The 26,305-nt window shown below is 38.4% G+C and overlaps 2 protein-coding genes across 6 annotated transcripts; one reads left to right on the forward strand and one right to left on the reverse strand.

Annotated features, from left to right (window-relative positions):
• The first annotated feature begins 437 nt into the window (after positions 1–437).
• rufy2 (RUN and FYVE domain containing 2) lies at positions 438–18,869 on the forward strand. Of its 4 annotated transcripts, XM_058385374.1 has the most exons (19): positions 438–589; positions 1,094–1,267; positions 5,399–5,572; positions 5,890–6,007; positions 8,825–8,926; positions 9,315–9,438; positions 10,417–10,481; positions 11,401–11,466; positions 11,569–11,638; positions 11,729–11,830; positions 12,811–12,927; positions 13,140–13,307; positions 13,403–13,500; positions 15,639–15,758; positions 15,992–16,121; positions 16,685–16,779; positions 16,886–16,934; positions 17,512–17,592; positions 17,919–18,869. In XM_058385374.1, the coding sequence occupies exons 2-19, from the start codon at positions 1,192–1,194 to the stop codon at positions 18,060–18,062; spliced, it is 1,899 nt and encodes a 632-aa protein (XP_058241357.1). In that variant the 5' UTR covers positions 438–589; positions 1,094–1,191; the 3' UTR covers positions 18,063–18,869. The 4 variants fall into 4 exon arrangements, with proteins under 4 accessions (XP_058241357.1, XP_058241359.1, XP_058241355.1 ...); XM_058385370.1 differs by lacking the exons at positions 438–589; positions 1,094–1,267 and adding an exon at positions 3,252–3,851; XM_058385372.1 differs by lacking the exons at positions 438–589; positions 1,094–1,267; positions 17,919–18,869 and adding an exon at positions 3,251–3,851 and having other exon boundaries at positions 17,479–17,560.
• Positions 18,870–19,917: 1,048 nt separating this feature from the next.
• Positions 19,918–25,416, reverse strand: hnrnph3 (heterogeneous nuclear ribonucleoprotein H3 (2H9)). 2 transcript variants are annotated; one of them, XM_058385377.1, is made up of 10 exons: positions 25,331–25,416; positions 24,613–24,726; positions 24,362–24,517; positions 22,837–22,980; positions 22,273–22,411; positions 21,646–21,836; positions 21,184–21,395; positions 20,964–21,099; positions 20,792–20,848; positions 19,918–20,662 (listed from the first exon to the last, which is right to left on the reverse strand). In XM_058385377.1, the coding sequence occupies exons 2-10, from the start codon at positions 24,698–24,700 to the stop codon at positions 20,586–20,588; spliced, it is 1,200 nt and encodes a 399-aa protein (XP_058241360.1). In that variant the 5' UTR covers positions 24,701–24,726; positions 25,331–25,416; the 3' UTR covers positions 19,918–20,585. The 2 variants fall into 2 exon arrangements, with proteins under 2 accessions (XP_058241360.1, XP_058241361.1); XM_058385378.1 differs by having other exon boundaries at positions 24,613–24,723; positions 25,331–25,399.
• Positions 25,417–26,305: the final 889 nt, after the last annotated feature.

Genomic DNA, 26,305 nt, shown 5'->3' on the forward strand with positions numbered 1-26,305 from the left:
CACATCACCTTCTGTGATGTTTTTATTAGTCCATATCAAATCCATCAAAAATAATATTGAAACAGATTCTAGGCTTCACATTAACCATTTTAATCCAGTCTCTTATTCATGATGTGTCTAAGAGGAAGAAATCTTCAGTCAGTTGTATGGATTTTCTGTTATTTTATCCATTTCATGTTAACACACAGCCTTTAACAATACTCAATACACAGATATAAATACAATTCAAAAACATAAATTCTCATCCTTTATCAATTGTTTTGCCTTTTTTTCTGCTTAGCTAGACAAACACTAAATGCAGTGCACCGTCACTCTGTCAGCTCCACTTCCGCAATGACAGTGCTTGCGTTTGATTGGCTGGCAGGTCTGCACGGTTGCCCCGCCCCATTGCTTACCCACCCCCTGTTACAGTGTGAGTGAAGCTCCACCTCCAGCCATGCTGGTGCTCTCCCCCATAGTTCTGTGCTGCGTTCCAGCAGGAGACGTCTCCTCCCCATCAACCACTGCTACTGCAGCAAATGAGGCTCCATCATTTCATGGGTAGTGCAACCAGAGCCGGTTTCATGCAGCCGGGTTCAGCCTGAGAACGGTAAGAGAGAGTGTGTGTGTGTGTGTGTGTGTGTGTGTGTGTGAGAGAGAGAGGTTGTATGCATTTCATGGCCACAGAAGATGCATTGCTTCCAGGTGTGTATACATGCTTAATGTGAACATGCATATGTCCATACATAGCTTTCTGGTCTTTTGTAAATGCAGTGTTTTCATTCTAGTCCAAATTTGTACTGATCCCAATCCATGAGGAAGGAGATGCAGGAAATAAGAGTCATGTGATACTAAGGGCAGGGCAGTATGAATGCATAGTGTTCACTGTGTAAGTCCTGCTGAGGAGTAGATCCAAGTCAGCAGTTGTTTTATAATACCATTACACTCAGCATTTCCTGCTTTGGTATACTAAGATGATTTATAAACACCAAACCTCAGTTTAGACTAGTTATGTCTTGTTTAAGCTTCAGCTCGAAAGCTGTATCATGTAACTTGAGAAAACTGAGAATTTTCCACTAGACCAGTTTGAAGAGAACAGTGTTGTTTGTGTTAGGTCACTGGAATCAGTGGACTGGATCCCGAGGGCTGAGGTCTGAGTAAGGATTATTAAAACTGTGGAAAGAAAAGGAGTAGGCCAGAGGTGGAGCAGTCATGTACTCGCCCCAGAGTCTGCATCGTTGGGGCATCACTCACAGCGAAAGCATAGAGCGCCTTGCCTACTGTCAAGGTAAGATACACCACTATAGGGTTAATTTGCTTTTTTACTATTAACAGTTTAGATTATAAGCTACATTTGACACATGAGGAAGCTCATGATCATTAACTCCCAGTGATGTCTCTCTATTGCCCCTAGCCGCCATTTGCACAGACTGTGGTGGCTGAGAATACCCTAATAATAATTTATAACTTGTTAATATTAGGTTCAGTGTACTTCAGAGCAGGCAAATAAAATGATTTACAATAATACAGTTCAAAAAGCAATCCTCTCACTCAGATACAAGAGCTTTAAAAAAATCATACAGGGGTTTATCAATTGATTTCCTCATTCAGTCAATAGTTGACGTAGACAAACATTTGTATCCAAATAAGGGAGATGACCATTGATTGACATAAAAAAAAATCTGCATGCATCACACAAGCAGTGATATGATTTCTGCTATAGCTTACAGCTGCTCTATGAGATGCATAGACCGCAGACGTCTTACAACTCCAAACACACCCGGTTTAGTGGTTTATTTACTTTACTGCAATCCTTTTCAAGGCTTTAACTAGATTTGCAAACAAAAGTCAGTTCCTTATTTGTGGTCATTATCTTTCAAAGGTCATTACCTTTATTATAAAACAATAAAAACATGCACTAATATGGAACTGTACAGTCTGAGACAGTATTATGCCATTTTCTATTTTCCTGAATGGTTTATGATTTAAAATTTTTGGGGGCATGGAAATGAGCGTTTTGTATTGCTGTAAATTCTGTACTTTTTCTAAGAAATAACCCTGCAGCTGAGTAATTGCTCACAGTAAGAGTAATAGCTGTTTGGTTTGCATCATGCTCGTCAGTTGCCTCACACTTCCTTTAGCCGATGTCACCTACAAAGTGAGGTCTGTGACACATAGCCATGGGGTCAGAGATTAGTTCATTTAGTTAATACAACCTAGTATTATACAAAGTTATATATACGTTATGGTCTCATAAACCTCAAAAAACTTATATAAACTCTTCTTGCTATCTTACATATCAGTGTAACCCTATCTATTGAATATCACGCTATGTTTTAACTACATTCAAACTTTTGCCATAATATAGCCATTGAAGCTAACATGGCATTAAAACAATATAAACGTTATGGTCTCAGCCTAATTGAATAGATTTAATCCAAAACTCAGTGACACAGACCTTTAAATTCAATTTCAATTCAGTTCAATTTTATTTGTATAGCACTTTTAACAATGGACATGGTCTCAAAGCAGCTTTACAGAACATAAGAAACATAGTACAAAAGTCCTAGATTAATGTTCATCCCTAGTGAGCAAGCCTGAGGTGACGGTGGCAAGGAAAAACTCCCTTAGATGGTATGAGGAAGAAACCTTGAGAGGAACCAGACTCAAAAGGGAACCTCATCCTCATTTGGGTGACAGCGGAGAGTGTGATTATAAATTATTCTACTAGTGTGATTATGAACATTGTCCTTTCTACACTCATGTACAGTCAGTTGGAGTTGTGTGATGCAGATGCAGTGTATGTAGAATGTTATTGTGTGCATTAATTAGGAGGTTGTCGTCGTCCTCAAAGTCCACACAGGGTTGGCATCGTCGCTTTAAATAATATCAACTCGTGCCTTATGTATTCTGTTGATTAAAAAAAAAAAAAAAAAAAAACCTCATTGATGCTAGTAAATATTTATGACATCACTGTAAATTATTAAATTGAGAGCCTCAGGAAGATTTACACTCATTTCTAGGCTGTAAAACAGTTAACAACCCCCTAAGTCTAAAAGATTCAGAACAAACATGTTCACGCGGAATGTTTTCACGTGTAAAGTGCTGAGTGTACATTTGTGTGCAGTTTCATCAACATGATGTTTGTGCACCATGTGCTGCTGGTGTTGATCCCAACAGCAGAGGGAAGCAGATCCCGCTGTAATCGCGACAGGATGACGTCAGCGAGCAGAGCAGCGCTTGTGTGAACGTGTCTCTCTCTCTCTCTCTCTCTCTCTCTCTCTCTCTCTCTCTGACTGTAAACAAAAATCTGCCATGTAGCGTTTCATTCTGCGCCTTTTCTATCCACACAGTCGGTCTTGCATAAATCAGACGTCGTAGTTTTAGGCGTGTTGTCTTCTAGCACGAGCCTCGTCGTCGTCTGCTCTCTCTCTCTCTCTCTCTCTCTCTCTGTCTCTCTCTCTCTCTCTCTCTGTCTCTCTCTCTCTCTGTCTCTCCGCGTCGTTTTCAAATGTCCACCGCGGTGTGTGAGGTGAAGGCGGCTCTCCTCCCGGCCGTGTGACAGGCGCGTTCCCGGGCAGCGATGGCCGCACCTGCAGAGGATCTCACCTTGTCGGAGGCGGACTCCGGCAAAGACAAATCGCAGGTTTTTGGGATTCTTCGGCTGCAGGAGGAGAGTAAATGCGGCGGTGAGAAAGCCACAAGCAACACTAGTGCTAGCAGCAGCAGCAGTAGAACCGACGGGAGATGGCAGGCGCCCATATTCGCGTTAGCTCGGAAAGCCTCGGAAACCCTTTCAAGCGGAATTCACGTCCTGCCCAAAGTGGCCGAGCCTAAAGTGTGCGCTTTTACAGAGGAATGGAGCGTCAAGGGTGAGTTTTCTGCCATTTAGGGAAGAACTAAAAGCGAAGGAAAGCGCACGATAAAGCCTGTATACTGTGGATATGGTGATTATTAATATTAATGATGCTTATATATATGATAAATCTAAATAGCGTTTATAAACGTTATGGAATATTCCACAAAGTCATATTTTTATAAGTAGGCTAAATAGCAGACTTGTTTATATTTGGGCGTATGGAGCTCTTAATGTGTAAAAGGCTTTATTTTATACCCCAGGCATTGTTGATGGAGGCATCCGGGATTTGGCCTTCATGTGAGGAATAGTCAGGATGTATCATACCACGTGGTTGGGATTTTGTCCAATCACCGTGTTTCGGACACATCTGTACGCATGACGACACCTTTAACCAGCTGCTGTTAAAGGCAGATCCTTCATATGATCTCTGTTCTTGAACCTTTTGCCGATCCCTGTAACTTTAAAAAATAAACCATCATTCTGCTTGGTTATTGTGTACATAGATTGTTTTGATGTTGATGGGTGAATCCATTCAGATAAAACGACAACCAGTCATATAAGCTAAAACTGTTTAAAAAAAATATCTTCGATAATGGTGGGTTGTGATTTCTAACAGAGCCTTGGGCATCCTCTGGACCCCACAGTGAGAACCGCTCATCTATTGAAATTGCATTTGAATGAAGATGTGTCATATGGCATAGCCTGAGTGCAAAAAGAGCTATTTACAATTTGTATTTTCATGATTTTTAAATTGCAGAAATTGTTTATAATTTCTTAAAAGGGGGAAATAGGACTGTATCCTACAACAAAACAAAGAATAAAAAAATGATCAAAATGTTTGAAAAGAAGCAAGAGAAAGAAAACAAAGATTTGTCATAACCTCCTCGATCTGATCTGATCTGAAGAAGGCAGTGTATGACATCTGGAACAGAAATGTCAGGAAGAATGTGTGGGTGGTGGAGTAAATATTATTGAGAAAACACATTTAAAGCTGTTTGGAGAATACAGGGGTAGAAAGAGGTTGGAAGCATTTAGAACAACAGATATTTGTTTTCATATGTTTGTATTTTAGCGTAGGAATACTCGAGCGATTAGGATACTGAATGAAAAATCTGTGATGAGACTTTAACTGTATTTATTTTTTCTGCATGTTGTCCTAAGGGCATGGAAACCTTTTTCCCTTGACTATATAGAGCGCTGCAGAGGCATTATTTAATGTATATGTTTGTTAGATTCAGGGATTGTTGTACAAAAGCAGGCAAGGAATAGGAAATGTGACACCAGACTGCAAACTACAGCTTCACACATCAGTGAACACACACACACACACACACACACACAGACCCACCTAAAGGTTAAAGATTAGGTTTGGCTTTTACCCAAGTCAGCTGAGTTGGCTACTGATTGGCCACATGACTGAGGTTTGTGTTATTCTAGTTTCTGCTAATGCATTTCCTGAACATCTGTAATAAGCCTTTTTTTAATCAGGATCTCAGTCAGTCAACATTTTTTTGTTAAGGTACATCCAAATACAGTTTTCTTTTTGTCTCTGATGTCTAGCCTTCCGGGATCCTATGGCTATGGAGAGGGCCAACTTGCTCAACATGGCCAAGCTCAGCATTAAAGGGCTGATCGAGTCAGCTCTAAGCTTCGGTCGAACGCTGGACTCCGATTATCCTCCACTACAGCAGTTCTTTGTGGTCATGGAGCACTGTTTGAAACACGGCCTTAAAGGTACAATGGTCTGCAACATAGTAAAGTTATTATTGAGTTGTTCTTGCTTAATTTTCACAAGGCAAATATATTGTCACTCATGTTAGATATGTATCTCGTCCTTATTTTTAGTATTGGAAAAAAATCATATTGTGGTTTAGCTACTAAATCATAGGAGCTGCTGGAAACATTGAACACACTGTTTAAGAGCATTAATTTCCTAGGGTTTGGACTGATGCACAGAAGATGCCTTTGATGGATTGAACTTCTGACTTGCATGTGCTTCTGCTATTAAAAATTTAGTTCTGTGCAATAAAAATAATTCGTCTCTGCTCCAGTGAAGAAGACGTTTCTTGGATACAACAAGTCTCTATGGGGGCCTCTGGAGATGGTGGAGAAGCTCTGCCCAGAGGCAGGGGAGATTGCAGCCAGTGTTCGAGACTTACCCGGCCTCAAGTATGCACACAAACACACTCACTCACTGCCATAACCATCATGCAAAGTGAATTTTAATGCTATCAACACCACAGCTTCAATTCAGTTAAATAGTGGTACATTTGATTAACAGTTAAATGAAAACCAGCTTCAAGACTCTGATCTTTTACATGTGCAAATTTCTACAGTTAATTCAATTCTGTATAATATACATATCTTCATTCTGTGGTACCTGTGTAGTTTCTATGTGGTACCACCCACAGCATTTGGTAGATTCTAATCCATCTGAGGTCATCCTCAGCAGCAGCAATTGGTTTCCAAGTGATGAAAACTCTTAAGGAGTAGCATGTGTAGCTAGAGAGAGAGAGAGAGACATAGATGGATGGATGGATGGACAGACAGACAGATAGATAGATTGCAGTTTAAATGTCATTAAATGTACCATCACAAAAACAACAAACAAACAGTTGAGCATTTGCCAGGAAAAATACAATGCTCAGATTAGCTTATTATTGTGGCTGTAATAATCGTGCTCTAAAAATCAACCAAAAACTAAAAATCAACTATGCTGTCTGTATAGCAACAAGCTAACTTCAGTAGTGCAAAAACTCTCAAAGACAAACTGCAGTGCCTGAACTTCTCCAAGCAGTATTGGAACTACAGTTAGTTAGAATGGTGTGATGTAGATAGAAGAGATGTTCTTAGCTGGTCACACAATGCTATTCTTGGATAAAAAAAGGGTTTTTATCAGTTCAGTAAAAGGAAAAGTACCAGCAGGTGGTTAAGGAGATCATGTGAAGAATAATGGCATTATAATTACCAGGCTATGTTATGCAGGTTACTGCTACCAGAAGGTTAAAACATGGCTGTAGATTCTTCAACTAGATAATGATCCTAGTGTTTGCAGGATGTTCTGCATTTGAGCCATATCAAAAATCTGCAGAATTCAACAGGATTCTTAAAATTCAAAATATAAATAATATAGAAATATTGTGCATGGAAGAATGACCAAGATCCCTTTATAAGTGTCTACTACATTGCTGGACATTAGAGAAAATTGCTCAGTGTTATATTCTCAGGGCAACATATAAATAGCATCCCCTATGTTTATGGTCAAAATATTAAACAGACGTGTTGTTTATAGATTCCTAAAGAGATCCTCTGTCATGTTCTCCTGCCCTCTGTACGTTCATTTTAGATCGAAAGAGCTTGACAGGCAACTGAAACCTGTAGCCATCTGTGGAAAACAGCCCTTTTCCTGTGTGCAGGACTGCTCTTTGTAGATAAATTTATCTGAAAGAGGAAGTGTAGGTGTCAGTTCAGTTTCCCTGTCAGACATGAAACTTGCAAGCATAAAAAGCCACGTTATTCTTTTGTGCCACTTGTTTTGAGCAAGATTAGTGCATTGTTTTTTATTCATTTGCATGTGTAACACAATCTAGAGACTGATTCAAAGCAACATAGTCAGTAAATGCCACAATATAAGTGTTTTTATACTGCAACCCCGTTGAATTCTTGTTTCTGATTGGTCAGAATTAATTTTCTCTGACAACAGCTCTGAGCAGTTCGTGGAAAATCACAGGTTTATAATATAAAAGTGCTCATTTTAATATATTGTTATTTCGAGAGTAACAGCTTACACAGAGTGAATGTTCTGCATTAAATGATTAACAATAATGTGTTAGTGTTAATATGCAGGCAAGTTTTGTTCTTAGTAGCAGTCAGATCTGTAACTTTAAGCTTTCCAACATGGGAAAGTTTCCAGCATGGGAAAGTGGGTTGTGTGGTTTCTCTGTAACATAGCAAACAGAGGCCAGCGAGACATCAAATTTTTGCAGTATGTGATGTGATAACAGGAACTAACTGTTTCACAGACGTTCCACAACATTAAACATAACTATAAACAGATTCAACATGCATTTTGTCATTAATCCTTTACTAAGAAAAAATAAACCGAAGTCCAGAGATTTACAGGAAGATTTCTGAGCCAAGAACAGGAGCCAACACTTAACACCTTACTATTGACTGTTGACTGGAACTGGCTGCTTTTCTTTGGTTCCCCTTTAAATAAGCTATTGTAACCGCTATGCAAAGCACAGAGAATGTTAGATAAGCCAGATCTTGTCAGAAAGATGTCCCACTGGATAACTGTACAAAGCTATGACACATCTAAATCAGATATAATGTTAGCTTACAGTTAACAAGAGGGAAGGAAAATCATGTCTTTGTGTTGTTTGAGCTCTGACGGATGGACTGCATTGTTTTCACTGCTGCTTTTTTCTTCTTTGCCTCTGCTGCCAACCTTGTTTTCTTGATGCGTGTCACTTTTAAAGATGAATTAGGTTAGGGGTATGGAAAGTTTTTGTTGTGGTTTGTGCTGTGTTTTACCTGAACACGTTGATGTGAGTCTGTTTCGCCCTGCTGGAGACTTGAAAAACAAGCTAAACACTATATATAAATACACATTACTTGCAATCTAATCTGTAATATTAAAGGCAAGAGAGAGAGAAAGAGCTCCCAGAATATCAGATTAATTCAAATGTATTTGCACACCATACTGGAATCATACTGGAGCTGAGTTTATGTAACACATGTGTGTCACTGAAAACATGGGACATACAGGCATCAGATCTGAATGCTGGCTGTGATGCTGTGATTCCAGTCATTTAAATGAATTAATTATTACTAATATTAATATATTGTACCCATATATCTTTCACTCTTACTGCTTACTACTACCGAATGTCTCCGCTTGTTAGTACACAGTGTTTGAGGTGACTGGATTGTGTACACAAGGGCTTTTTTTCCACTCACGAGATATGCATACATATTTGTCAGGACTCCACTGGGTCGAGCAAGGGCTTGGCTGCGACTGGCACTGATGCAGAAGAGATTAGCGGACTACCTGCGCGTACTCATCACCAGGAAAGACATACTGAGGTAAATATTTTATTTTGACTCAGTCAAGTTTTAGAAAAGCTTTGCTTAATACTTTATTTAAAAAGTCATCTGATAATTATTAAGCATTTTTATAAGCTGTTGAATAAGAGCAGAGGAAATGCAAATAGCACGGTAAATGGAGTTTTCAGGACTGCATATGTGAAGCAGCGAATTAAATTCCTTGTTTTCTTTGTTCAGTATCACATATGTGCAGAATAGCAGAGACGCCTGGAGTGCTCCAGAGTAAATCTAATTTTCCTCTGCACATGATTTGACACAACCCTCATTTCCTGCTAAGGAGTGTGTCATCAAGCTGCTCTCTTAAAGCTGTGCTAAAGCATGAGTCAGTGTCATAAGTACGTTGTTGGCTCTGTTTTGTGCCGCATAGTGATTTCTATGAAAGCTCGGCAGTCATGCTGGAGGAGGAGGGAGCCGTCATCGTTGGTCTCCTGGTGGGACTCAACGTCATCGATGCCAACCTGTGTGTGAAGGGCGAGGACCTGGACACCCAAGTACGGAGAATTCTCTTGGATTTGTTTTCTTATACTAGGGGTTACATTAGATATCTGACCTATGTATCTATTTTACATATAGTGCTGAGATGCTTTGGTTTATTTAGGTTGTGTTTCCTTAAAGCCATGTTTATTGTGCTTAATATGCTTTAGACTAAAGTTACATGTAAATATGCTTTATGTATAGGTAAAATAAGCAGTAAGACAAAATAAATAATAAGAAATAGGCTTAATAATTTCAGTTAATCCTTTTACCAGAAATACTGTACTTTAATATATGAAATATATACTTTATAGGAAATACTATACTTTTATGTACTATAACACTTTTGACTGTATTCAAGATATTTTAGTTTGATGTTGTTTTCTGCAGTGCAGCTCATAGGTGGCAAATTAACAAAACTGGGAGTAAAATGCAATAAACAGCTACATTCACAACATATATTATCTGCTCTTCAGAGGATATCACTTGAACCTTTATAGATAGAGGAGAATATTTAAGCAGATTAGCTCCATCTGCTGTAGGAAGTTTAGGAATGCATCAACACCCATTGTTGATGCATTTTTATGTATAGAACATTTATTTATTTATTTATTTATTTATTTATTGAAAGAACAATTATTTAATTATATTAATAATAATAAATAAAAACGTAATGAAAACCGAAATGTTTGAAATGAAAATCAGTTAAATCAGCTAATTATTTTGTCCCTATGGTCAAAATATTTTCAATAATGTCTAGGGGTACCATCATTTTTGTCCAGGCCAGTTTCATTAGTTTATTTCTTTAAACCACAATTCAAAATCAGTGTCTGATTTTCTTTAGCCAATTTTCAGTACATTTTTATTTTTCTCAGTTTCAAGTTATTTCAGTGACCATTGTGGGTTTTTCTTTCTTTAACAGAAGGGAAGCAGCTATTTTGTCCACATGCATATATATATTTTACATAACATTTGTAACATATTTATCTTCACAGGTTGGGGTGATTGACTTTTCCATGTATTTAAAAAATGACATCGATGACTTCAGAAGTGAAGAGAGGTAAAGAATCATTTCCTTCTTCCAGAAAGCTGTTGAAATGTATAGATTGTAATTAATATGTTGTTATAATAAATTATGACGTATATAGAGCAGCAAAAATAATGACTAAAATGGTCTTTGTGATCGTTTAGTTTAATATCGAAATAAAGATTATCTTATTGTGTAAATCATTTTTAGAAGAAAGCAGGTTTTCTGTTTTATTTTGTACATTATAAGCTTATATTCCTGTATTCTAATGAAGTCAATACGTTTATTTATTAATTAATGTATTTAAGTAAAGATTCAAATGTAGAAGTCTTTAAATTAAAATGAATTTAGTCCTATTGAGTGTATCCAGTAAATATTCCAGATAAATGTAGTTATAAGAAATAAATAGAACTACACATTGCAATAAATATAATGAGATAAATAGAACTAGGGATGTGGTAGCTTAGTGGTTAAAGCATTGAACCCCTGATCGGTTGTGAATTTGAATCTCAGGTCCACCAAGCAACCATTGCTTGGCCCTTGAGCAAGGCCCTTAGCCCTCAGTTGCTCAATTATCTACTCAGTTGTATAAAAATGTAACTAGCTCTGGATAAGGTCGTCTGCCAAATGTCAGAAATGTAAATGTATAACTACACATACAGACTTGTATTCAAGCAAGCAGAGCATGCACCAACACCATGAAATGCATGCATGGGAGCTTGGGTTTTAATGCAGCAGTATAATCTAATGTTAGTCAGTTAGTTTCATTTGATTTCCATTAATTGTACAGCTCTAATGATCATTGGAGCAATCAATGTATACACATTGTATACACATTGTATACACATACAATGCTCATGTCCGGTCTTCATTTTACACTGTGAGAAGAACATGGAGTATTACATATAAATTACAAATCTAATAACAGTGTATTTTATCATTCCTTCAATAGAAATGGGCAGATCGCTGCAATATTGGACCAGAAGAACTACGTTGAAGAACTAAACAGGCAGCTCAAGTAAGCAACTCTTGTTCTCTAAACCCAGCCTGTAACAGATGTAGGATAATATTCATTTTAATGTCTTTTTAAAACTGAAAACAAACCATTTTCCCGCCTTAGTTCCACTGTTCAAGGTCTGCAGGGACGTGTGGACTCGTTAGAGAAATCAAATTCCAAACTCATCGAGGAGGTATGAATGTTTACAGTAACAATGTGGAGTAAGTCTCAGTGTCATGAATGATCCTGGTATGATCTCAGCTCTTCTGTTTTTCTCCTCTAGTTGGCAATAGCGAAAAACAACATCATCAAACTACAGGAAGAGAACCATCAACTAAGAAATGAGAATTCCTTAATTATCATGAAGGCTCAGCGCCGTCTTGAGGTAACTGTGTCGTGTGTTTTCCTGCAGACAAATACGGTGTGTTCTTGTTCCTGCTAGAATGAGGTTAAATGAATACAAAGCCAATTAAAAATCAAATCCCAGAGATGATACAGACATATCTGACCACGAGCCCAAGAGCACAACATTTGTGCTGTCTGGATAGAAGGGATGTCATACCCGGGACTCGTGGGGATCTATGAGCTCATGCAGGCAGAAGTGTTACATTGCACACTGATGCAGAAGTTTGAAAAGTTGCATTACATGTCTCAGAGGAGTAACATATTAGCCTTCATCATTCCTGCTCGGTAGATTTTATGGGGAGCTGCACTGCATAAAAAATTCAAGTAATAATCGTAAATTATTTTTCGAATACTGTAATGATTCTCTCTGAATTTTAGACCAGGTTTGCTGTGATCTTGCGTCTCCTCCTCTCTGAGTTATGCACACAATACAGAGTAAAGTGTTCTCAGTGTACAGTAGGGATCAGGTAAAGTTGAGGTGTTGCACCAGAACAGGAAATTACTAAAATGTACAGTAAAAAAATGTGATGGTGATCTTTAATAATATCTTTAATTTAGTCAAATTTGACTATTTACCTGTTATAAGACTACAGTAAACCATGGATTATTCCAGGGATATTTTACTATTTTTAAGCTTTAAATGTTCTTATTCCATTGGCAGAAAATTATGATTTTTCTAGATATTAATTGTAAAAAAATTGGCAAAAGAATCTTGTAATAGAGCAAGAAAGCTTACACATAGTAAAATGTGTCTAGAAATAGGCTTTTTGTTGTTTTAATCTTTTACTAGAAATACTATAATTTAATGTACTATATATATACACTCTATAGGAAATGGTATACATTTATATACTATATATACTTTAATTGCTTAAAACTAAATAAGCAGCTTGAGATAACAGTGTATTGGTGATTTTAATGAAAATAGTTCGAGGCTAAATGTTGCTCTGCTGTGCTCAGGTTACGCAGGGGGACGTAAACTGTGAGCTGGACACCTATAAACAGTCCAGGCAGGGCCTGGACGAAATGTACAACGAGGCACGGAGGCAGCTTAAAGAGGAGTGTCAGCTCCGGCAGGTCTCTTTACATGACCTTCAATGTTTTTTATAGTATGTTTTGAAAATCAGGATGTTGTTCTCTAATGGTTTGCATCTAAACGATCGAGTGCCCTTCAATGAAAACAATCTTAACATTTAACATCTGATCTTTAGCGGCATCCAAGATTTCTTTTAGAATGAAATACTAAGTTGACTGTTTTTGTTTTAAGCTTCAATACCGCTGTATTGTAGGATGTGGAGAATGAGCTGGTGGTGCAGGTTAGCATGAAGCAGGAAATGGAACTGGCCATGAAGCTCTTAGAGAAGGACATCCATGAGAAGCAGGACACTTTGATCGGACTTCGGCAACAACTAGACGAGGTTAAAGCCATCAATGTGGAAATGTACCAGAAAATGCAGGTAGACTTGTAAAGCGTTTTCAATGCTAAAAGTGAAACGTTGAACGGATGTACCTTCTTTGAAGACCTCACGGTAAAAACTGTATTTGTCACCAGACATCTGATGATGGCATGAAGCAGAAGAACGACATGATCGCACGACTGGAGGAGAAGACCAATCAGATAACGGCTACCATGAAACAGCTAGAGCAAAGGTGAGCGATGTTTAATGTCATACCGAACGACATTTTGTCCGACATTAAGCCGCGTCATATTCCACTGGTGCAGACGGCTATGTTTTAGCAGCAGGAAACGACTGCTCCTAATTATCGCTGGATGAATCTCATCATTAGTTCGGTTAAAGCAAATTAGTGTTTACAAAAAAAATGTTCTAATCGAGCTTGTGCTAGTTTGAATTAAAATGACGTATGTCTATGTAAACATCTAAGAACATCAGAGAAAAATTAAGAAGCAAAAACACAGCTTCTCACGTGAATAAACACCATCCTCCGCTAAGGTCAGCGTAAGGGCCTGTTTCACACTGGATGCACAGGCAAAGCAAAAGCAGCGCATATATATTTCAGCACTTATGTTAACAGGTTAGAACACTAAGGTGGAGTGAGTCTATTTTTGCTGTATGGCTCATGCTGTATTCAAGTGATAATGCATAGTTTTGGGTCAAAAATAAGCATAAAGATTAGGAATACAATTATGTAAGTGATTTCAGTGATCCACACAGTCAATATATTAGTTTCAGCACTGTGAAAAATACTTGATGTTGTATGCAAACACAAAAACACATTTAAATGATTTAATATATAAGTCTACCTTAAATTAAAGATGATATTTTTAAAAAATAAACAACATCTACACAGTTGGCTACGTGCTTATATATTAGGGTGGTGGTGGTGGGGTTAGTGGGGGTGTGTTATAGTATAACATCGCTGCAGAAAATGCTTCTGGTGTTTAAAAAAGCATGGCAGGATGGATGACTGAACCCAAAATCTGTGTCTCATCCTTCTACTTGACTTTTGCAACAATGCAACGTTGCAGCGCAAACTTTCTTGTACGCGAGACAGCTGCTCAGCTGCGTGATCCAATCAGCAGGAATACTCTTCAGCTTACACATCCAATGTAAAACAGACATGCGTGTAACTGCACCAGATTAAAGAGACTCCTTTGGAGCGTTTCCTCTCTGCCTGACTGCATGCACTTTATTTCTGCATGTTGTGCTTTTCGTATTCGTACTTGAAGTCCTTTCTTCCATGTTGCCACTCATGCCTTAGTGTTTTAGTCTTTTGTTTGTTTTTTTTTTGTGGTGTGATGCTGTCAGAGCTGCAAAGCTGATTCTGTTTATACACACACACACACACACACACACACACAGACACACACACCATCTTTCCCTCTTTATTCTTCATTGATTTACCTCCATCTTGGTTGTGCTTATTTGAAGAATGCATTGCTGAACGACTTTTCAAAGCTTTGGATGACATGGAAATTCACTGATGTTTACATCCTCTTTCCCTTTTTGTTCTTCCCTTTTCTTTTGGTTTTCTTTCTCCTCATCCACTACCCTATTTCAACATCATCATTTTACGCCATGTTTTTTTTTTTTTTTTTTGTTTAATGTTCTAAAACCTCCTGCTTTATCACACAACCTAGTGATAAGGATCTGCTCAGCCAGACACGAACTCTTGCCATGTCCTTTGTAAAATGTGCCAGTACGGATACAGAACATCAGTACAAACTTGTTAAAGATATTTCTTTCTGAATTTAAGATCAATTTACTCTTTTCCTCTAAACAAAACATTTGGCAGTATATATATATATATATATATATATATATATATATATATATATATATTGTGAAAGTAACAGGATTTACTTCCCTATAGTGGCATTTTCTGTTTAAGGTTTTGTTCAATGGATATTTTTTTCCCATTTGATTAATTAATAATGTCATCAGACTTCTTTCTTGTGGCACTGTAACATGGCAAGTGTACTAATGTACAATTTTAAGGCGAAGCTATGATTAATCTTGTCTTTTATTCAGCTCATCAATAAATTTGACATTTTAAAATAATCCTTATTTATTGTGGATTTTCTTACCGAAAACGAACCCGATATATCTTTTAAATGACCTCTTTTCGGATTTCAGTTCAGCTTCCTTCTTTCCCCTTTCATATGGCTTTTTGGCATATTTGTTGGCGTCCTATCATGAGGTAGCTTGCCTGTTGAGTTTTAGCCCTCCTTTTTTGTTTTTTCCCCTTATTTGTTCCATCCCATTCCCACCCCCTTTACCCTTGTGATCGGAGCCTCAGTTTTACCCAGTTGGTTTGAATTACACCAGATTGCAGGAAGCGGAGAGGGAGCGACTCGGCACCGAGGACGGAGTGCGCAGATTCAAGCAGGACTTTGCCAACAAAGCAGACAGCCTCCAAAAGCAGATCGCCCAGAGAGAGAAACAGATGTAAGTTGTGCTTTTAAAACTTTTCGAATTGATTAATGCTACGTCTTCCTTAGTGTGTGTCTGTTTCTGTTTGTGTGTGTTTTACTCGGTGAAATCATATTCATCTTAACTAGCACTCACAGGTCAAGGTAACTGACATGATGACGCCTGTCAGATGTGTTGATTTAGTACTAAACATTTAAAATACTAGAAATCCTGAGCTGTTTCATTTGAAATGTTCCTGGTTTCTGTAGGTTGCAGCTGGAGACAGACTTGAAAATCGAGAGGGAATGGCGACAAACTCTACAGAACGACCTGGAAAGAGAGCAAGAGACCATCAGCCAACTGAGAGCCGAAGCACAGAATATTAATGTGCTCAAGAAGGTAAAAAACAAATTATTCCTAATAGCAAAGTAAATAAATAGGAAGTAAATAAAATGATGTAGGCACGTTTGTCTGGCTTGCTTTGGGTCCACTTGTGCCCTTTGAAGGAGGAGATGCTGCAAATCAATCAGGTGACAAAGGACAAAGAAAAACATTCTCTGGAGCTGTACTGCAGCATAGAACACTGTTATTCCTACAACTGTTATTAATGTCTTGCTGTAGAGATGGTTGTGATTTAACTCCAAAATCTCCCTGATCTGGCAACTGTGAAGGCCATAGTGTATGATTTACATCATTTTCATCCTCTCCGATCCCTTCAGTAAGTGTAGGTGTGGGTGGAGTCATCATAGGAGACTCCCATTAGGAATTCCATCAGGATACCAATGTTTCATAACAGCCAGAAAAATCTGTGCAAAAGTTTTAGCAGAACATCTCCGCATGATACCTACAGTCATAACAGAACCAGAGCTTTTACACATATCTAGTAGACGTTGGTGTGAACAGTAATGAAAACATGTCTCGTGCTGGATGGTAATGGAGTGTAAATTGTTGTGCTGTTTTAGGAGTTTCACAGATTGCAGGATGAAAACACACAGCTGAAGGGGATTTGTGTGGAGCAAGAAAAGGCACTAGAAGAGTTGGGCTGCAAACTCAGCGAGTGAGTTCTCATAATCACGTTATTTATAACTGTTTCAACTTAGTGGTGTCCTCGAGAGAAAACCACGGATCATACCTGTGATTATACCTGTTGTCTTTCGTGTTAGGTCAAAACTGAAAATCGAGGACATAAAGGAGGCCAACAAAGCACTTCAGGTTTGTGCTTCATCAAATATCGTGATTATTAACATTTCTGGCATTTAGCAGACACCCTCATCTAGAGCAACTTACATTTACATCTCATTTTTATACAACTGAGCAATTAGGGGTTAAGGGTCTTGCTCAGGGGTCCTAGTGGGATTCAAACTCACAACCTTCCAATCAGTAGTCCAGTGCCTTAAACTCTAAGCTTACCACATCCCCAATATGATTCTGAAGCTTTAGCAAGCTTTAACCTAACTAGTAATGTATCGATTTGAGACTGAGAACAGGAGCAGAAACTGAGATCAGCCTGAAATGCTGGACTGACATTAGAGCACATTTTCCAGGTGGATTCACTGACACGTTTTATGACCAGTGGTATGTGGAGTTTGCATGTTCTCCCCATGCTTCCTCACACATTCACTGTAGGTATAAATAAGCATGCACAATTCCAAAGCTTAAACTCCTCAGTAGCACTGGCCAGTGGTCATATCTCTGATATCAGAAATGTTTGAAAATAAAATTGATGCATTACTAATCGTAGCTGTAATTGATGCAGATTGACTGTACTGTACACTGGTTGGAATTTTAGGGTGGGCAGGTATGGCTAAAGGACAAAGATGCCACACACTGCAAACTTTGCGAGAAAGAGTTCTCCATCTCCAGAAGAAAGGTCAGAGCCACAGACCACAACTCACCTGCTCTTTACTCTTTACATCCCCTTTACACACCCAAAAATAAGTTGGACTTGATAAATGCTTAAATAATTTTTTTTTTTTTAATGCTAAATGGTTTAACAAAATTTCTTTTTAAAGCGACTTATGAAAAGATTTAGTAATGTATTCATAAATGATCATTTTAGAGTTAAATGAGTCAGTTCTTACATGGAAACATCTCAGACCTGTTTCTCCACAAGTTAAAGAATCTCATGCACCTCCAGCGAAATGCCTCCACTGCTGTTTGCATCATTCTCCTTATTGCTCTTCTGTCCTTTCACAGCATCACTGTAGGAACTGCGGAGAAATCTTCTGCAATGCTTGCTCAGATAACGAGTTACCCCTCCCTGCTTCCCCGAAGCCTGTGCGAGTGTGCGATACGTGCCATGCTCTGCTGCTCCAGCGCTGCTCCTCCAACGCCACATAAGACGTACATCGGTGTGTGCTGCCCAAACGGCCGGCTTTGGCTTTAAACTCGGAGTGCCGTGATTTCCTTCAAGTGTGTCAAGCTATAACACAAGTGACCAAAATGGCTGTTTCCCAGTGTTTGAAGTTTACATTTCACGCAGCAGTTCTCCCCATGGACAGCGTGGAAATGAGGTAGCTGTTTCATGTTAAGTGCCCAGTGAAGGACGTGGGTATGGTGAAACATACTGGTTCAAGTCCTTGTATTCTTTTTTTTTTCTTTTTTTAAATGATAGTCCACTGCCTTCAGCACTACAACTGAGCAGCACTAAAGTGTACTAATACTCCAAACAAGTGACATTCCAGTCTGTGTTGTGAGTAACGCAGGGCGAACAGTACATACTTGCGTACAGTGTTAAATCACGAAAAGCTGTATTATGAAAATACGGAGGGAGATTTTAGCGACGTTTATTTTGTATTAAAAATGAATGTGTGCCTGTCTGAGATGCACTATGCCTCTCAAACGGGCAAAACTTTTTAATAAGGCACTAATGTTTCAATGCTGCTCAAGTTCGATCGGGACGGATCCACGAAATAACAATCACGACGTCCTGAACAAAGTATTATTCCACACTATAGTACATTACAGGCTGTACTCCGGATGCCAAGACTTTTCATAAATTGCCTTGAATGTTTATTATGGTTCATCTTTAATGAGTTCAAATGTAAACTGTTATGGAAACAGTTGTTAAATGACAATAAGTTTCAGATATTAAGGTGTATGGAACTGTGTCTGTTTCTTTAATCACTAAAGCAAATGCTTATAGTTTCTGTGCTCTTTCCTCTTCATTTTTTTTTCTACACTTGGTTAGATTAGACATTTAATTTAAGACTGGTATTTAATGCATGAAGGCAACCTCTAGTCAGATGTTTACCTGTAGTTTGCAAGTTTATAGCACAAATTTCATGCGGAATTACAGTATTTTAAATATTTACAACAAATTAAAATCAGATACCAACTGCATGTATTTAGCAGGATTTATTACTGTCTGCATAAATAACCTGAATATCCATTTAAATATACAGTATATAAGTTATTTACAATGGAACCTTGGCATATGGATTTAATTTCTTTCTGAAGGAGAGTTCAAGGTGAATTTGTATTGCAAAACGAGTTTTCCCATAAGAAATAATGTAAATGCGGATAATCCGTTCCAGCCACCCAAAAATAATACCAATATGATCAATACGAAGCGTATGTGAACTGTATGGCTGCTTACAAAGAACTGACCCAAGCCAAGCATTCCATGTCGAGGCTCCTCACAGGAAGTCATGCCATCAAGCTTCGACTAAAAATAGAACAGACCACCCACACCACCAATCTGTCAACTAAAACATGGGCGAAAAATCACTTAGCTTTTGAACGCATCCCAAAAGCAACGTTGGTATCGTGGGTTGACTCTTTCGAAAAAGCTCTCACTGACTAATAAGCTATTACAATACAATACAATTCATAAACTCGCTCTGGTTGGCTTCGTTTGGCTTTCCACTGACGCAAACACGTTTTGAACGGCTCATGGATGTACGCGCAACTTAGCCGGCATTCAGGTTGGTTTGTATGCCGATGCAAAATTTTCATTCTTAAGGTGAACAGTCGTAAGGGAGGGCATTCGTATGCCGAGGTTCCACTGTTTAAATAGTCTTCCATAAATACTTGTGTTTAGAGAGTACACGTTTTCCCAAAGTCCAACTACAACTTAGTTTGAAAGAGCTACATAAGGTTTAGCAAATTGTAAGAAATTTCCTATTTACAAGCTGATCATTTAGTCAATGTATAAAATGTGATATTTCAAAGAGAATCCACTCACTGATCATGATTCATTATTGTAATATAAACATTCTTTAATTTCAGACATTTGCAACATAGGTGTAAAAGACTGAAATAGCCATTTCTTTACATTTGATTAGAAGTGAAAGGTTCCTGAAATGTCTAAATAGAGCAATCTTTAAAAGTTTCACCCAGATTCACATATTTGCAATGACTGAACACAAAACAAACGTTTATTTTGAAACTAACAAAACCTTGTAACTTTGGAAGTTTTAAATGCAACGGCCAACAAATGATTATATGAACAACGATACTTCAAACGAGAACTCTGCAGTTAACGTAACTAACTAAGAGGAAAAAGTTAACAGCCAAAGAATGTTCATTGCTGGGGAGAAAAAGGCTTACAAATCTTAAAGACGGCAGCCCATCACAGTGTCCTTAGAGATTGCAGAGCTTCGGAGACGACAACAAATAACAAAGCAACACGAATAAAACTCAAACACGGAAGAATCAGATATAAAATTTTTAAGCAAAATGTACAGTAGCTGTTCAACCTATATATTCAATTATTTATATACTTCATTTATACTTTAAACTCCACTCTGACTGGAAAATATTCAGCTTCAATTTTCTATGAATATGCGAAAACGCCTCTATACAAAACGAAAAACCTTCCAACTTTCAGGTGAAAATAATTTTTCTTGTAAATCTGTGTCTTCAGTACATGCCCCTTGGCCCGCTTCCTCGAGAGCCCATGCCCCCGGAGTTGCCATAGTAACTGCCGCCTCCGCGACCTGGGTATCCATGTGTATATATACATATTTTTTTTGTAATAGAACAAAGGAAATAATTATATGCAAGTGCCTGTTAGAAAGATATAATACTTTGAGAATGCATTTAAGCAGTGGAAATGTGACACTCACCCATTTCAGATGCTCCACTGGAGGTTGAATTTAAGAAAAGCTCTATGTAACGGTGTTCTGTTGGGGGCATAACAAGGAAAAACCATAAGCAAAGAAATGCACCATCTTTGAAACTGCAGTTTGGATATACAAATCAGGTCAATGTGAATAGGATAAGGAACAAAGCACATACGCATATGATTCTTATCCTTCGACATGGCTGATACAGCATCTTCATGAGTGGCAAACTCTACATCTGCCTCCCCTGTGGATTTGCCGTTGGGTCCGACGTCGATGTGCACGCGAATTGGATGCAGTGGTGCAAAGAACTGGAACAAAAGCCACTTTATTTAACATCAAACTAATCTTTAGGAAGGTTCTGAAGGCAAATAGGACATTGTGGTGTGTCTTACATTGGCTATGTCCGACTCTGTTGCACGGAACGGAAGGCCTCTCATGTGCACAAAGTGTCCGCTGTGAAAGCCCGAGCCTGTGTCTCCTCCACCATAGCCATGACCTCCCATTCCTCCTCTTCCACCTCGGTCTCCTCGTGCACGCTCTTCAAACATTCCATTACCGAAGCAGTAGTTGTTAAATCCATTATAATTGTCAAAGCCACCGTAACCTGTGGAACAGACTTGAGTTACATTTCAAAGCCTTGATATGGAGTTTGTATGTAAAATAGCTCTAAAACAAAGCGATCAATGTTTAACCATATTGTGAACTTAGCATTACTAGTTCCTCTCTGGGTTAGGAATTAATGAATAAAAGAACATGATACGTTAAAGCATGGCAAGGTGAATTATTCGCCATTGTCTGTTTACCAGGTCTGAACTGAACTTTTGACCAAACATTGTTTCTGACTGAATACATACCACCACTGTAACTATTTCCACTGCGCATCTGGTCCAGAACAGCACCTCCTCTTCCAGGTCCCGGACCAAAGAAGCCCCCGCGGCCCATAACCGGTCTGTCGTATGGGCTAGGTCTCTGTCCCATCATCCGCCGGGGGACCTCGTAGTATGCACGGATTTCATTTCGGCTACTTTTGAATATCTCTATGTACCTGAGTTTGTTGAAATGCAGAGTATTAGCAACACACAAAAAATGAACTGTTGCACTTGTTTCACAGAAATGACGAGAGCTTGGTGGGTCAATGTCCCAAAAACCCATGATTTATTTAATTACCTCAGCAAACAAAAATGAGTGGATGTTTACAGATCAGAGGAAGGGACAAAGGGCCTAGTGCTACTCTCACTCCAAAACTTTACTATGAACAGGCCTTAAAGCTTTAAAAATCAATCCTAAACCCCCCCACACAAGATAATGCTAAACATATAGGTTATTCCTTCTTAGATCATTTTCCACCCATGTTACAATATGAGAAACATGCCAAGTTTAACATTATAATAACAATCTTTTTCTAAAGTATAAAGATGCATGACCCCCAATCCCACATTACAGATAGCATTAATCACCCAGCCCAGTCTTGCCAGCCCCACCTGTGCCCTATTCTTTCCTTGTGTTTCCCCAGAGCTTTTTCTGCTATCTCCTTTGAGGCAAACTGCACGAAGGCTTCCCCTGTGCTCCTCCCCTGGTAGTCCATCGGCAATGTAATCCCATTTGGCACGATTTTCAACCCTTTAACCCAAGGACAAATAACCCCACAGAGGGGGACATGTTAAATAGCAACATTCTCATGTGCAGAAAAGAAAGTCCCCCCAAACTTAGTCCCTTAAATCATCCCATATAGTTTAAAAACAATCCTAAAATCACACAACAAAAATCCTTAGCAAACATTCACTAACAGTTCTGTACAAATTAAACAGTCAAGTGTATTTGACATTTACTCATGGTATGTTATTAGTGAGACTATGTTAGTCACAAATTAAAGATCAACATTTGGGAAAGTATAAGGTATACATGTTGATCTTTACTATGCATGAGTCTTATGTTAACAAAAAATTTTGATTTTAAAGAAGACAGTAATCTCAAAAAAAAAAAAAAAAAAAAAAATCACAGAACTTAAACAACAAAACAAAACCTATTTAGATTAGAAAACATACCTGAAAAGAACTGAACTATCTCCTCCTTACTGCAGCCAAAAGGCAGTCCTCTGAGCCTCAGCATGCAGCCGCTGCTGCTGTCGTAATCCGTCGGGCCGCAGCGTTTCAGCACCCAGTCCATTTCACTGCGATTTGACTTGAACACTGCAAAGTGTGATACACACAGTGAACGCATTGACAGACACACATAATCCACCCGGAGTCTGATTTGTGCAGTTAGCACGTTATTCAATTGGTCATGTAAGCAACAAAATAGATTTAATCAGTCATCAGGTTTAAAAGGGAAAAAAGCATTCGAGAGACATTTCAATTATAGCTCATTTCTGTCACATTCCCAAAAGTGACTGATCATTTATTTATTTTTATATCTGCAGCTCTGACAGTAATGCCCCCTAAAACTCAAATCACTGGGTCCATTTTATGTACGTTTATGCAGTTATCTAATCAGCCAATCATGTGGCTGCTGTGCAATACCACCAAAACGGACTAGATGATAAACTGAAATTTCTTAACAAGAATATAGAGTGGAAAATAGGGGAAGCTGGTGAGAATGACTGGTCATAATTGTTGTAACACAATTGATTACAGGAACTTGTGTTGTGTATGTTCCATGTAACTGTAAACTGATTTTTAAAAAAAAGTGTGGTTATGCATTAATCAGTAAGGAGAATGGACACATCGGGAAACCACACCACCCTGGGGCTAAATTTTTCCCATAACGGCACATCCTGCTATTTTTTATTCCTTTCATACTCATGCTGTTCAGTGAATATGTGCTGACATAAGAAGCATTATAAACATTAACAGAATAATAGCAAATATTTTTTTTCTAGTTTTATAACATCTAATCTATAATTATCTAATTCTAATAAAAAAAAAATTGCCAATAGTGATTATCAGTCAATTAACTGCATGGAAACACACTGATTAAATCAGATTTTTTGGTGTCACTTATCTCATTACTGTGAACATATACACCGATCAGGCATAACATTATGAGCAGTGAGAGGTGAAGTTAATAACACTGATTATCTCCTCATCATGGCACCTGTTAGTGGGTGGGATATATTAGGCATTTTGTCCTCAAAGTTGATGTGTTAGAAGCAGGAAAAATGGGCAAGCGTAAGGATTTGAGCGAGTTTGACAAGGGCCAAATTGTGATGGCTAGATCAGAGCATCTCCAAAACTGCAGCTCTTGTGGGGTGTTCCCAGTCTGTAGTGGTATCAAAAGTGGTCCAAGGAAGGAACAGTGGTGAACCAGTGACAGGGTCATGGACGGCCAAGGCTCACTGATTCACGTGGGGAGCGAAGGCTGGCCCATGTGATCCGATCCAACAGACGAGCTACTGTTGCTTAAATTGCTGAAGAAGTTAATGCTGGTTCTGATAGAAAGGTGTCAGACTACACAGTGCATGACGGGTCAGGGCTGTTTTGGCAGCAAAAGGGAACAAACACAATATTAGGCCTAAATGTTATGCCTGATCGGTGTTCATCCAAAACAACCTTGAAATGTTGTGTCTATTACCTTCAATATATCGATGGCCCATGTACTTGCGATCTTTCGAGAGGGCTTTTTTAAAGTCCTCTGCAGTTTTTAGCTCGATGAACGCCTCTCCACTGGGCCTTCCCTCCTTGGAGAAGGTGAAACACACACCATTGACTTTCCCTACAATATCACAGTCTACAAGACAGGAAACGACACAATCAGAAGAGTCTGGTCATTTCGATAAGCGGGTTTGACTAATTACACTCTCACACAATTACCACTGAGTTTACCAGAAAAAAACGAGGCCACTTCCTCCTTGGTACATGACCAGGGTAAGCCTCTGATGCGCACCACGTATCCCTCATCGCTGTGAGACATCTTAATACCTGACCTCAGGGCAGCTGCTGAAATTAAACAGAAACAAATCATCCACAGTTAATATGGCAGGTTTATCCTGTTAAGAACAAAGACATACAAGTAAGGAGTACTTATGTTGCTCTTATGTGACACCTAGCCTTAAATAGTATAATTAACATTACTATTTATTCATTGCACCAGACTCATTTCGTTTGCCTAGCTGAACTCGACTAGCTAACGTCACCCTAACAGACCAGTGAAAACTTTCATTTCCATTCAAAGTGACCACATCTCCATTCAAAGTGACCCAGCAAAGCTCTCACAAACACCTAAACCTAACTGAATTCCACAATTCACTCAAATACGCCACTAGTGCGATAAAGTTTTGAGTGTTACCGTAAAATCCAGACACGCCATATTTCTGTGCGCACGGGAAGCAGTTAGCTTGCTAGCTCTATCTAACCTGCGTTCAAGCTAGTTTACGCTAGCTTAGCAAACTGGACGGAACTGGACACCAAATACTGCAACAAACAAGACTCACACCGGCTCACACGATGTGTCCGCGTATCTAAACCTGATTAATACAACAATAGAACGCAAAGCCGAAACATATATATATATATATGACTAGTAGGATATATTCAACATTACCTGGTATATTTCTCGACAGTCTGAAGCCTGTCCTGTCCCTACAGGTAGTGAAGAGCCAGTTACCAACCGTAGTGCATAAACCGGGTTGCCAGACTCTTCTATATAATTCCCCTTTTCTAAGCATAAGTAAAGAATCAAGAAAATATTGAAATGTGACTACTTTTCCATTAACATTACGTACTGAAGTCTTTTATTCGTGATTTGTACTACAATCTATCTATCTATCTATCTATCTATCTATCTATCTATCTATCTATCTATCTATCTATCTATATATATATATTGTATCTACACTCTATCTATCTATCTATCTATCTATCTATCTATCTATATAGATATAGATATAGATATATATATAGATATAGATATAGATATAGATATAGATATATATATATATATATATATATACACTACCAGTCAAAAGTTTGGACACATCTTCTAATTCCATGGTCTTTCCTGATGTTTATTTCTTTCTACATTGTAAAACAATGCTGAAGGCGGCCGAAATACACAATAATGTCGTTTGAACAGTTGATATTGAGAGATGTCTGCTACTGATGCTCTGTAAAGCCTTCATAACGCCTCTAATCTGAGGTGCTGTTAATTGGTGATTTCTGAGGCTGGTAACTCTAAATGAACTTCTCCTCTGCAGCAGAGGTAAGTTTTGGTCTTGCTTTACTGGGATGGTCTTCATGTGAGCCAGTTTCATCATGGTGCTTGATGGGTTTTGCAAATGCACTTGACAATACTGTTCTTACAAGAACTATTCCAGAACACCTGACCTTCGTGTCTTAAAATAACAACTGACTGTTTTTTGTTGTCATTACATATGGATTACTTAAGTCCATGTGTGTTATTTCATAGTTTTGAAATCTCCAGTATTGTTCTAGAATGTAGAAAATAAATCCCTAAACAAAAAACATTGAATTAAAAGGTGTGTCCAAACTTATTATTATTATTATTATTATTATTACA

The sequence above is a fragment of the Hemibagrus wyckioides genome, linkage group LG03 (genome assembly GCF_019097595.1).
Source record: "Hemibagrus wyckioides isolate EC202008001 linkage group LG03, SWU_Hwy_1.0, whole genome shotgun sequence".
NCBI lineage: Eukaryota > Metazoa > Chordata > Actinopteri > Siluriformes > Bagridae > Hemibagrus > Hemibagrus wyckioides.

Coding starts and splice junctions, on each gene's coding strand:
- rufy2 (XM_058385370.1), top strand. CDS start 3,563: ATGGCCGCACCTGCAGAGGATCTCACCTTGTCGGAGGCGGACTCCGGC. Junction 8,927..9,314: donor ACCAGGAAAGACATACTGAG/GTAAATATTTTA, acceptor TGTGCCGCATAG/TGATTTCTATGAAAGCTCGG. Junction 17,593..17,918: donor TCTCCATCTCCAGAAGAAAG/GTCAGAGCCACA, acceptor GTCCTTTCACAG/CATCACTGTAGGAACTGCGG.
- hnrnph3 (XM_058385377.1), bottom strand. CDS start 24,700: ATGTCTCACAGCGATGAGGGATACGTGGTGCGCATCAGAGGCTTACCC. Junction 22,412..22,836: donor GATAGTTCAGTTCTTTTCAG/GTATGTTTTCTA, acceptor CTTGGGTTAAAG/GGTTGAAAATCGTGCCAAAT. Junction 21,100..21,183: donor CAGAGTCGGACATAGCCAAT/GTAAGACACACC, acceptor CTTTTGTTCCAG/TTCTTTGCACCACTGCATCC.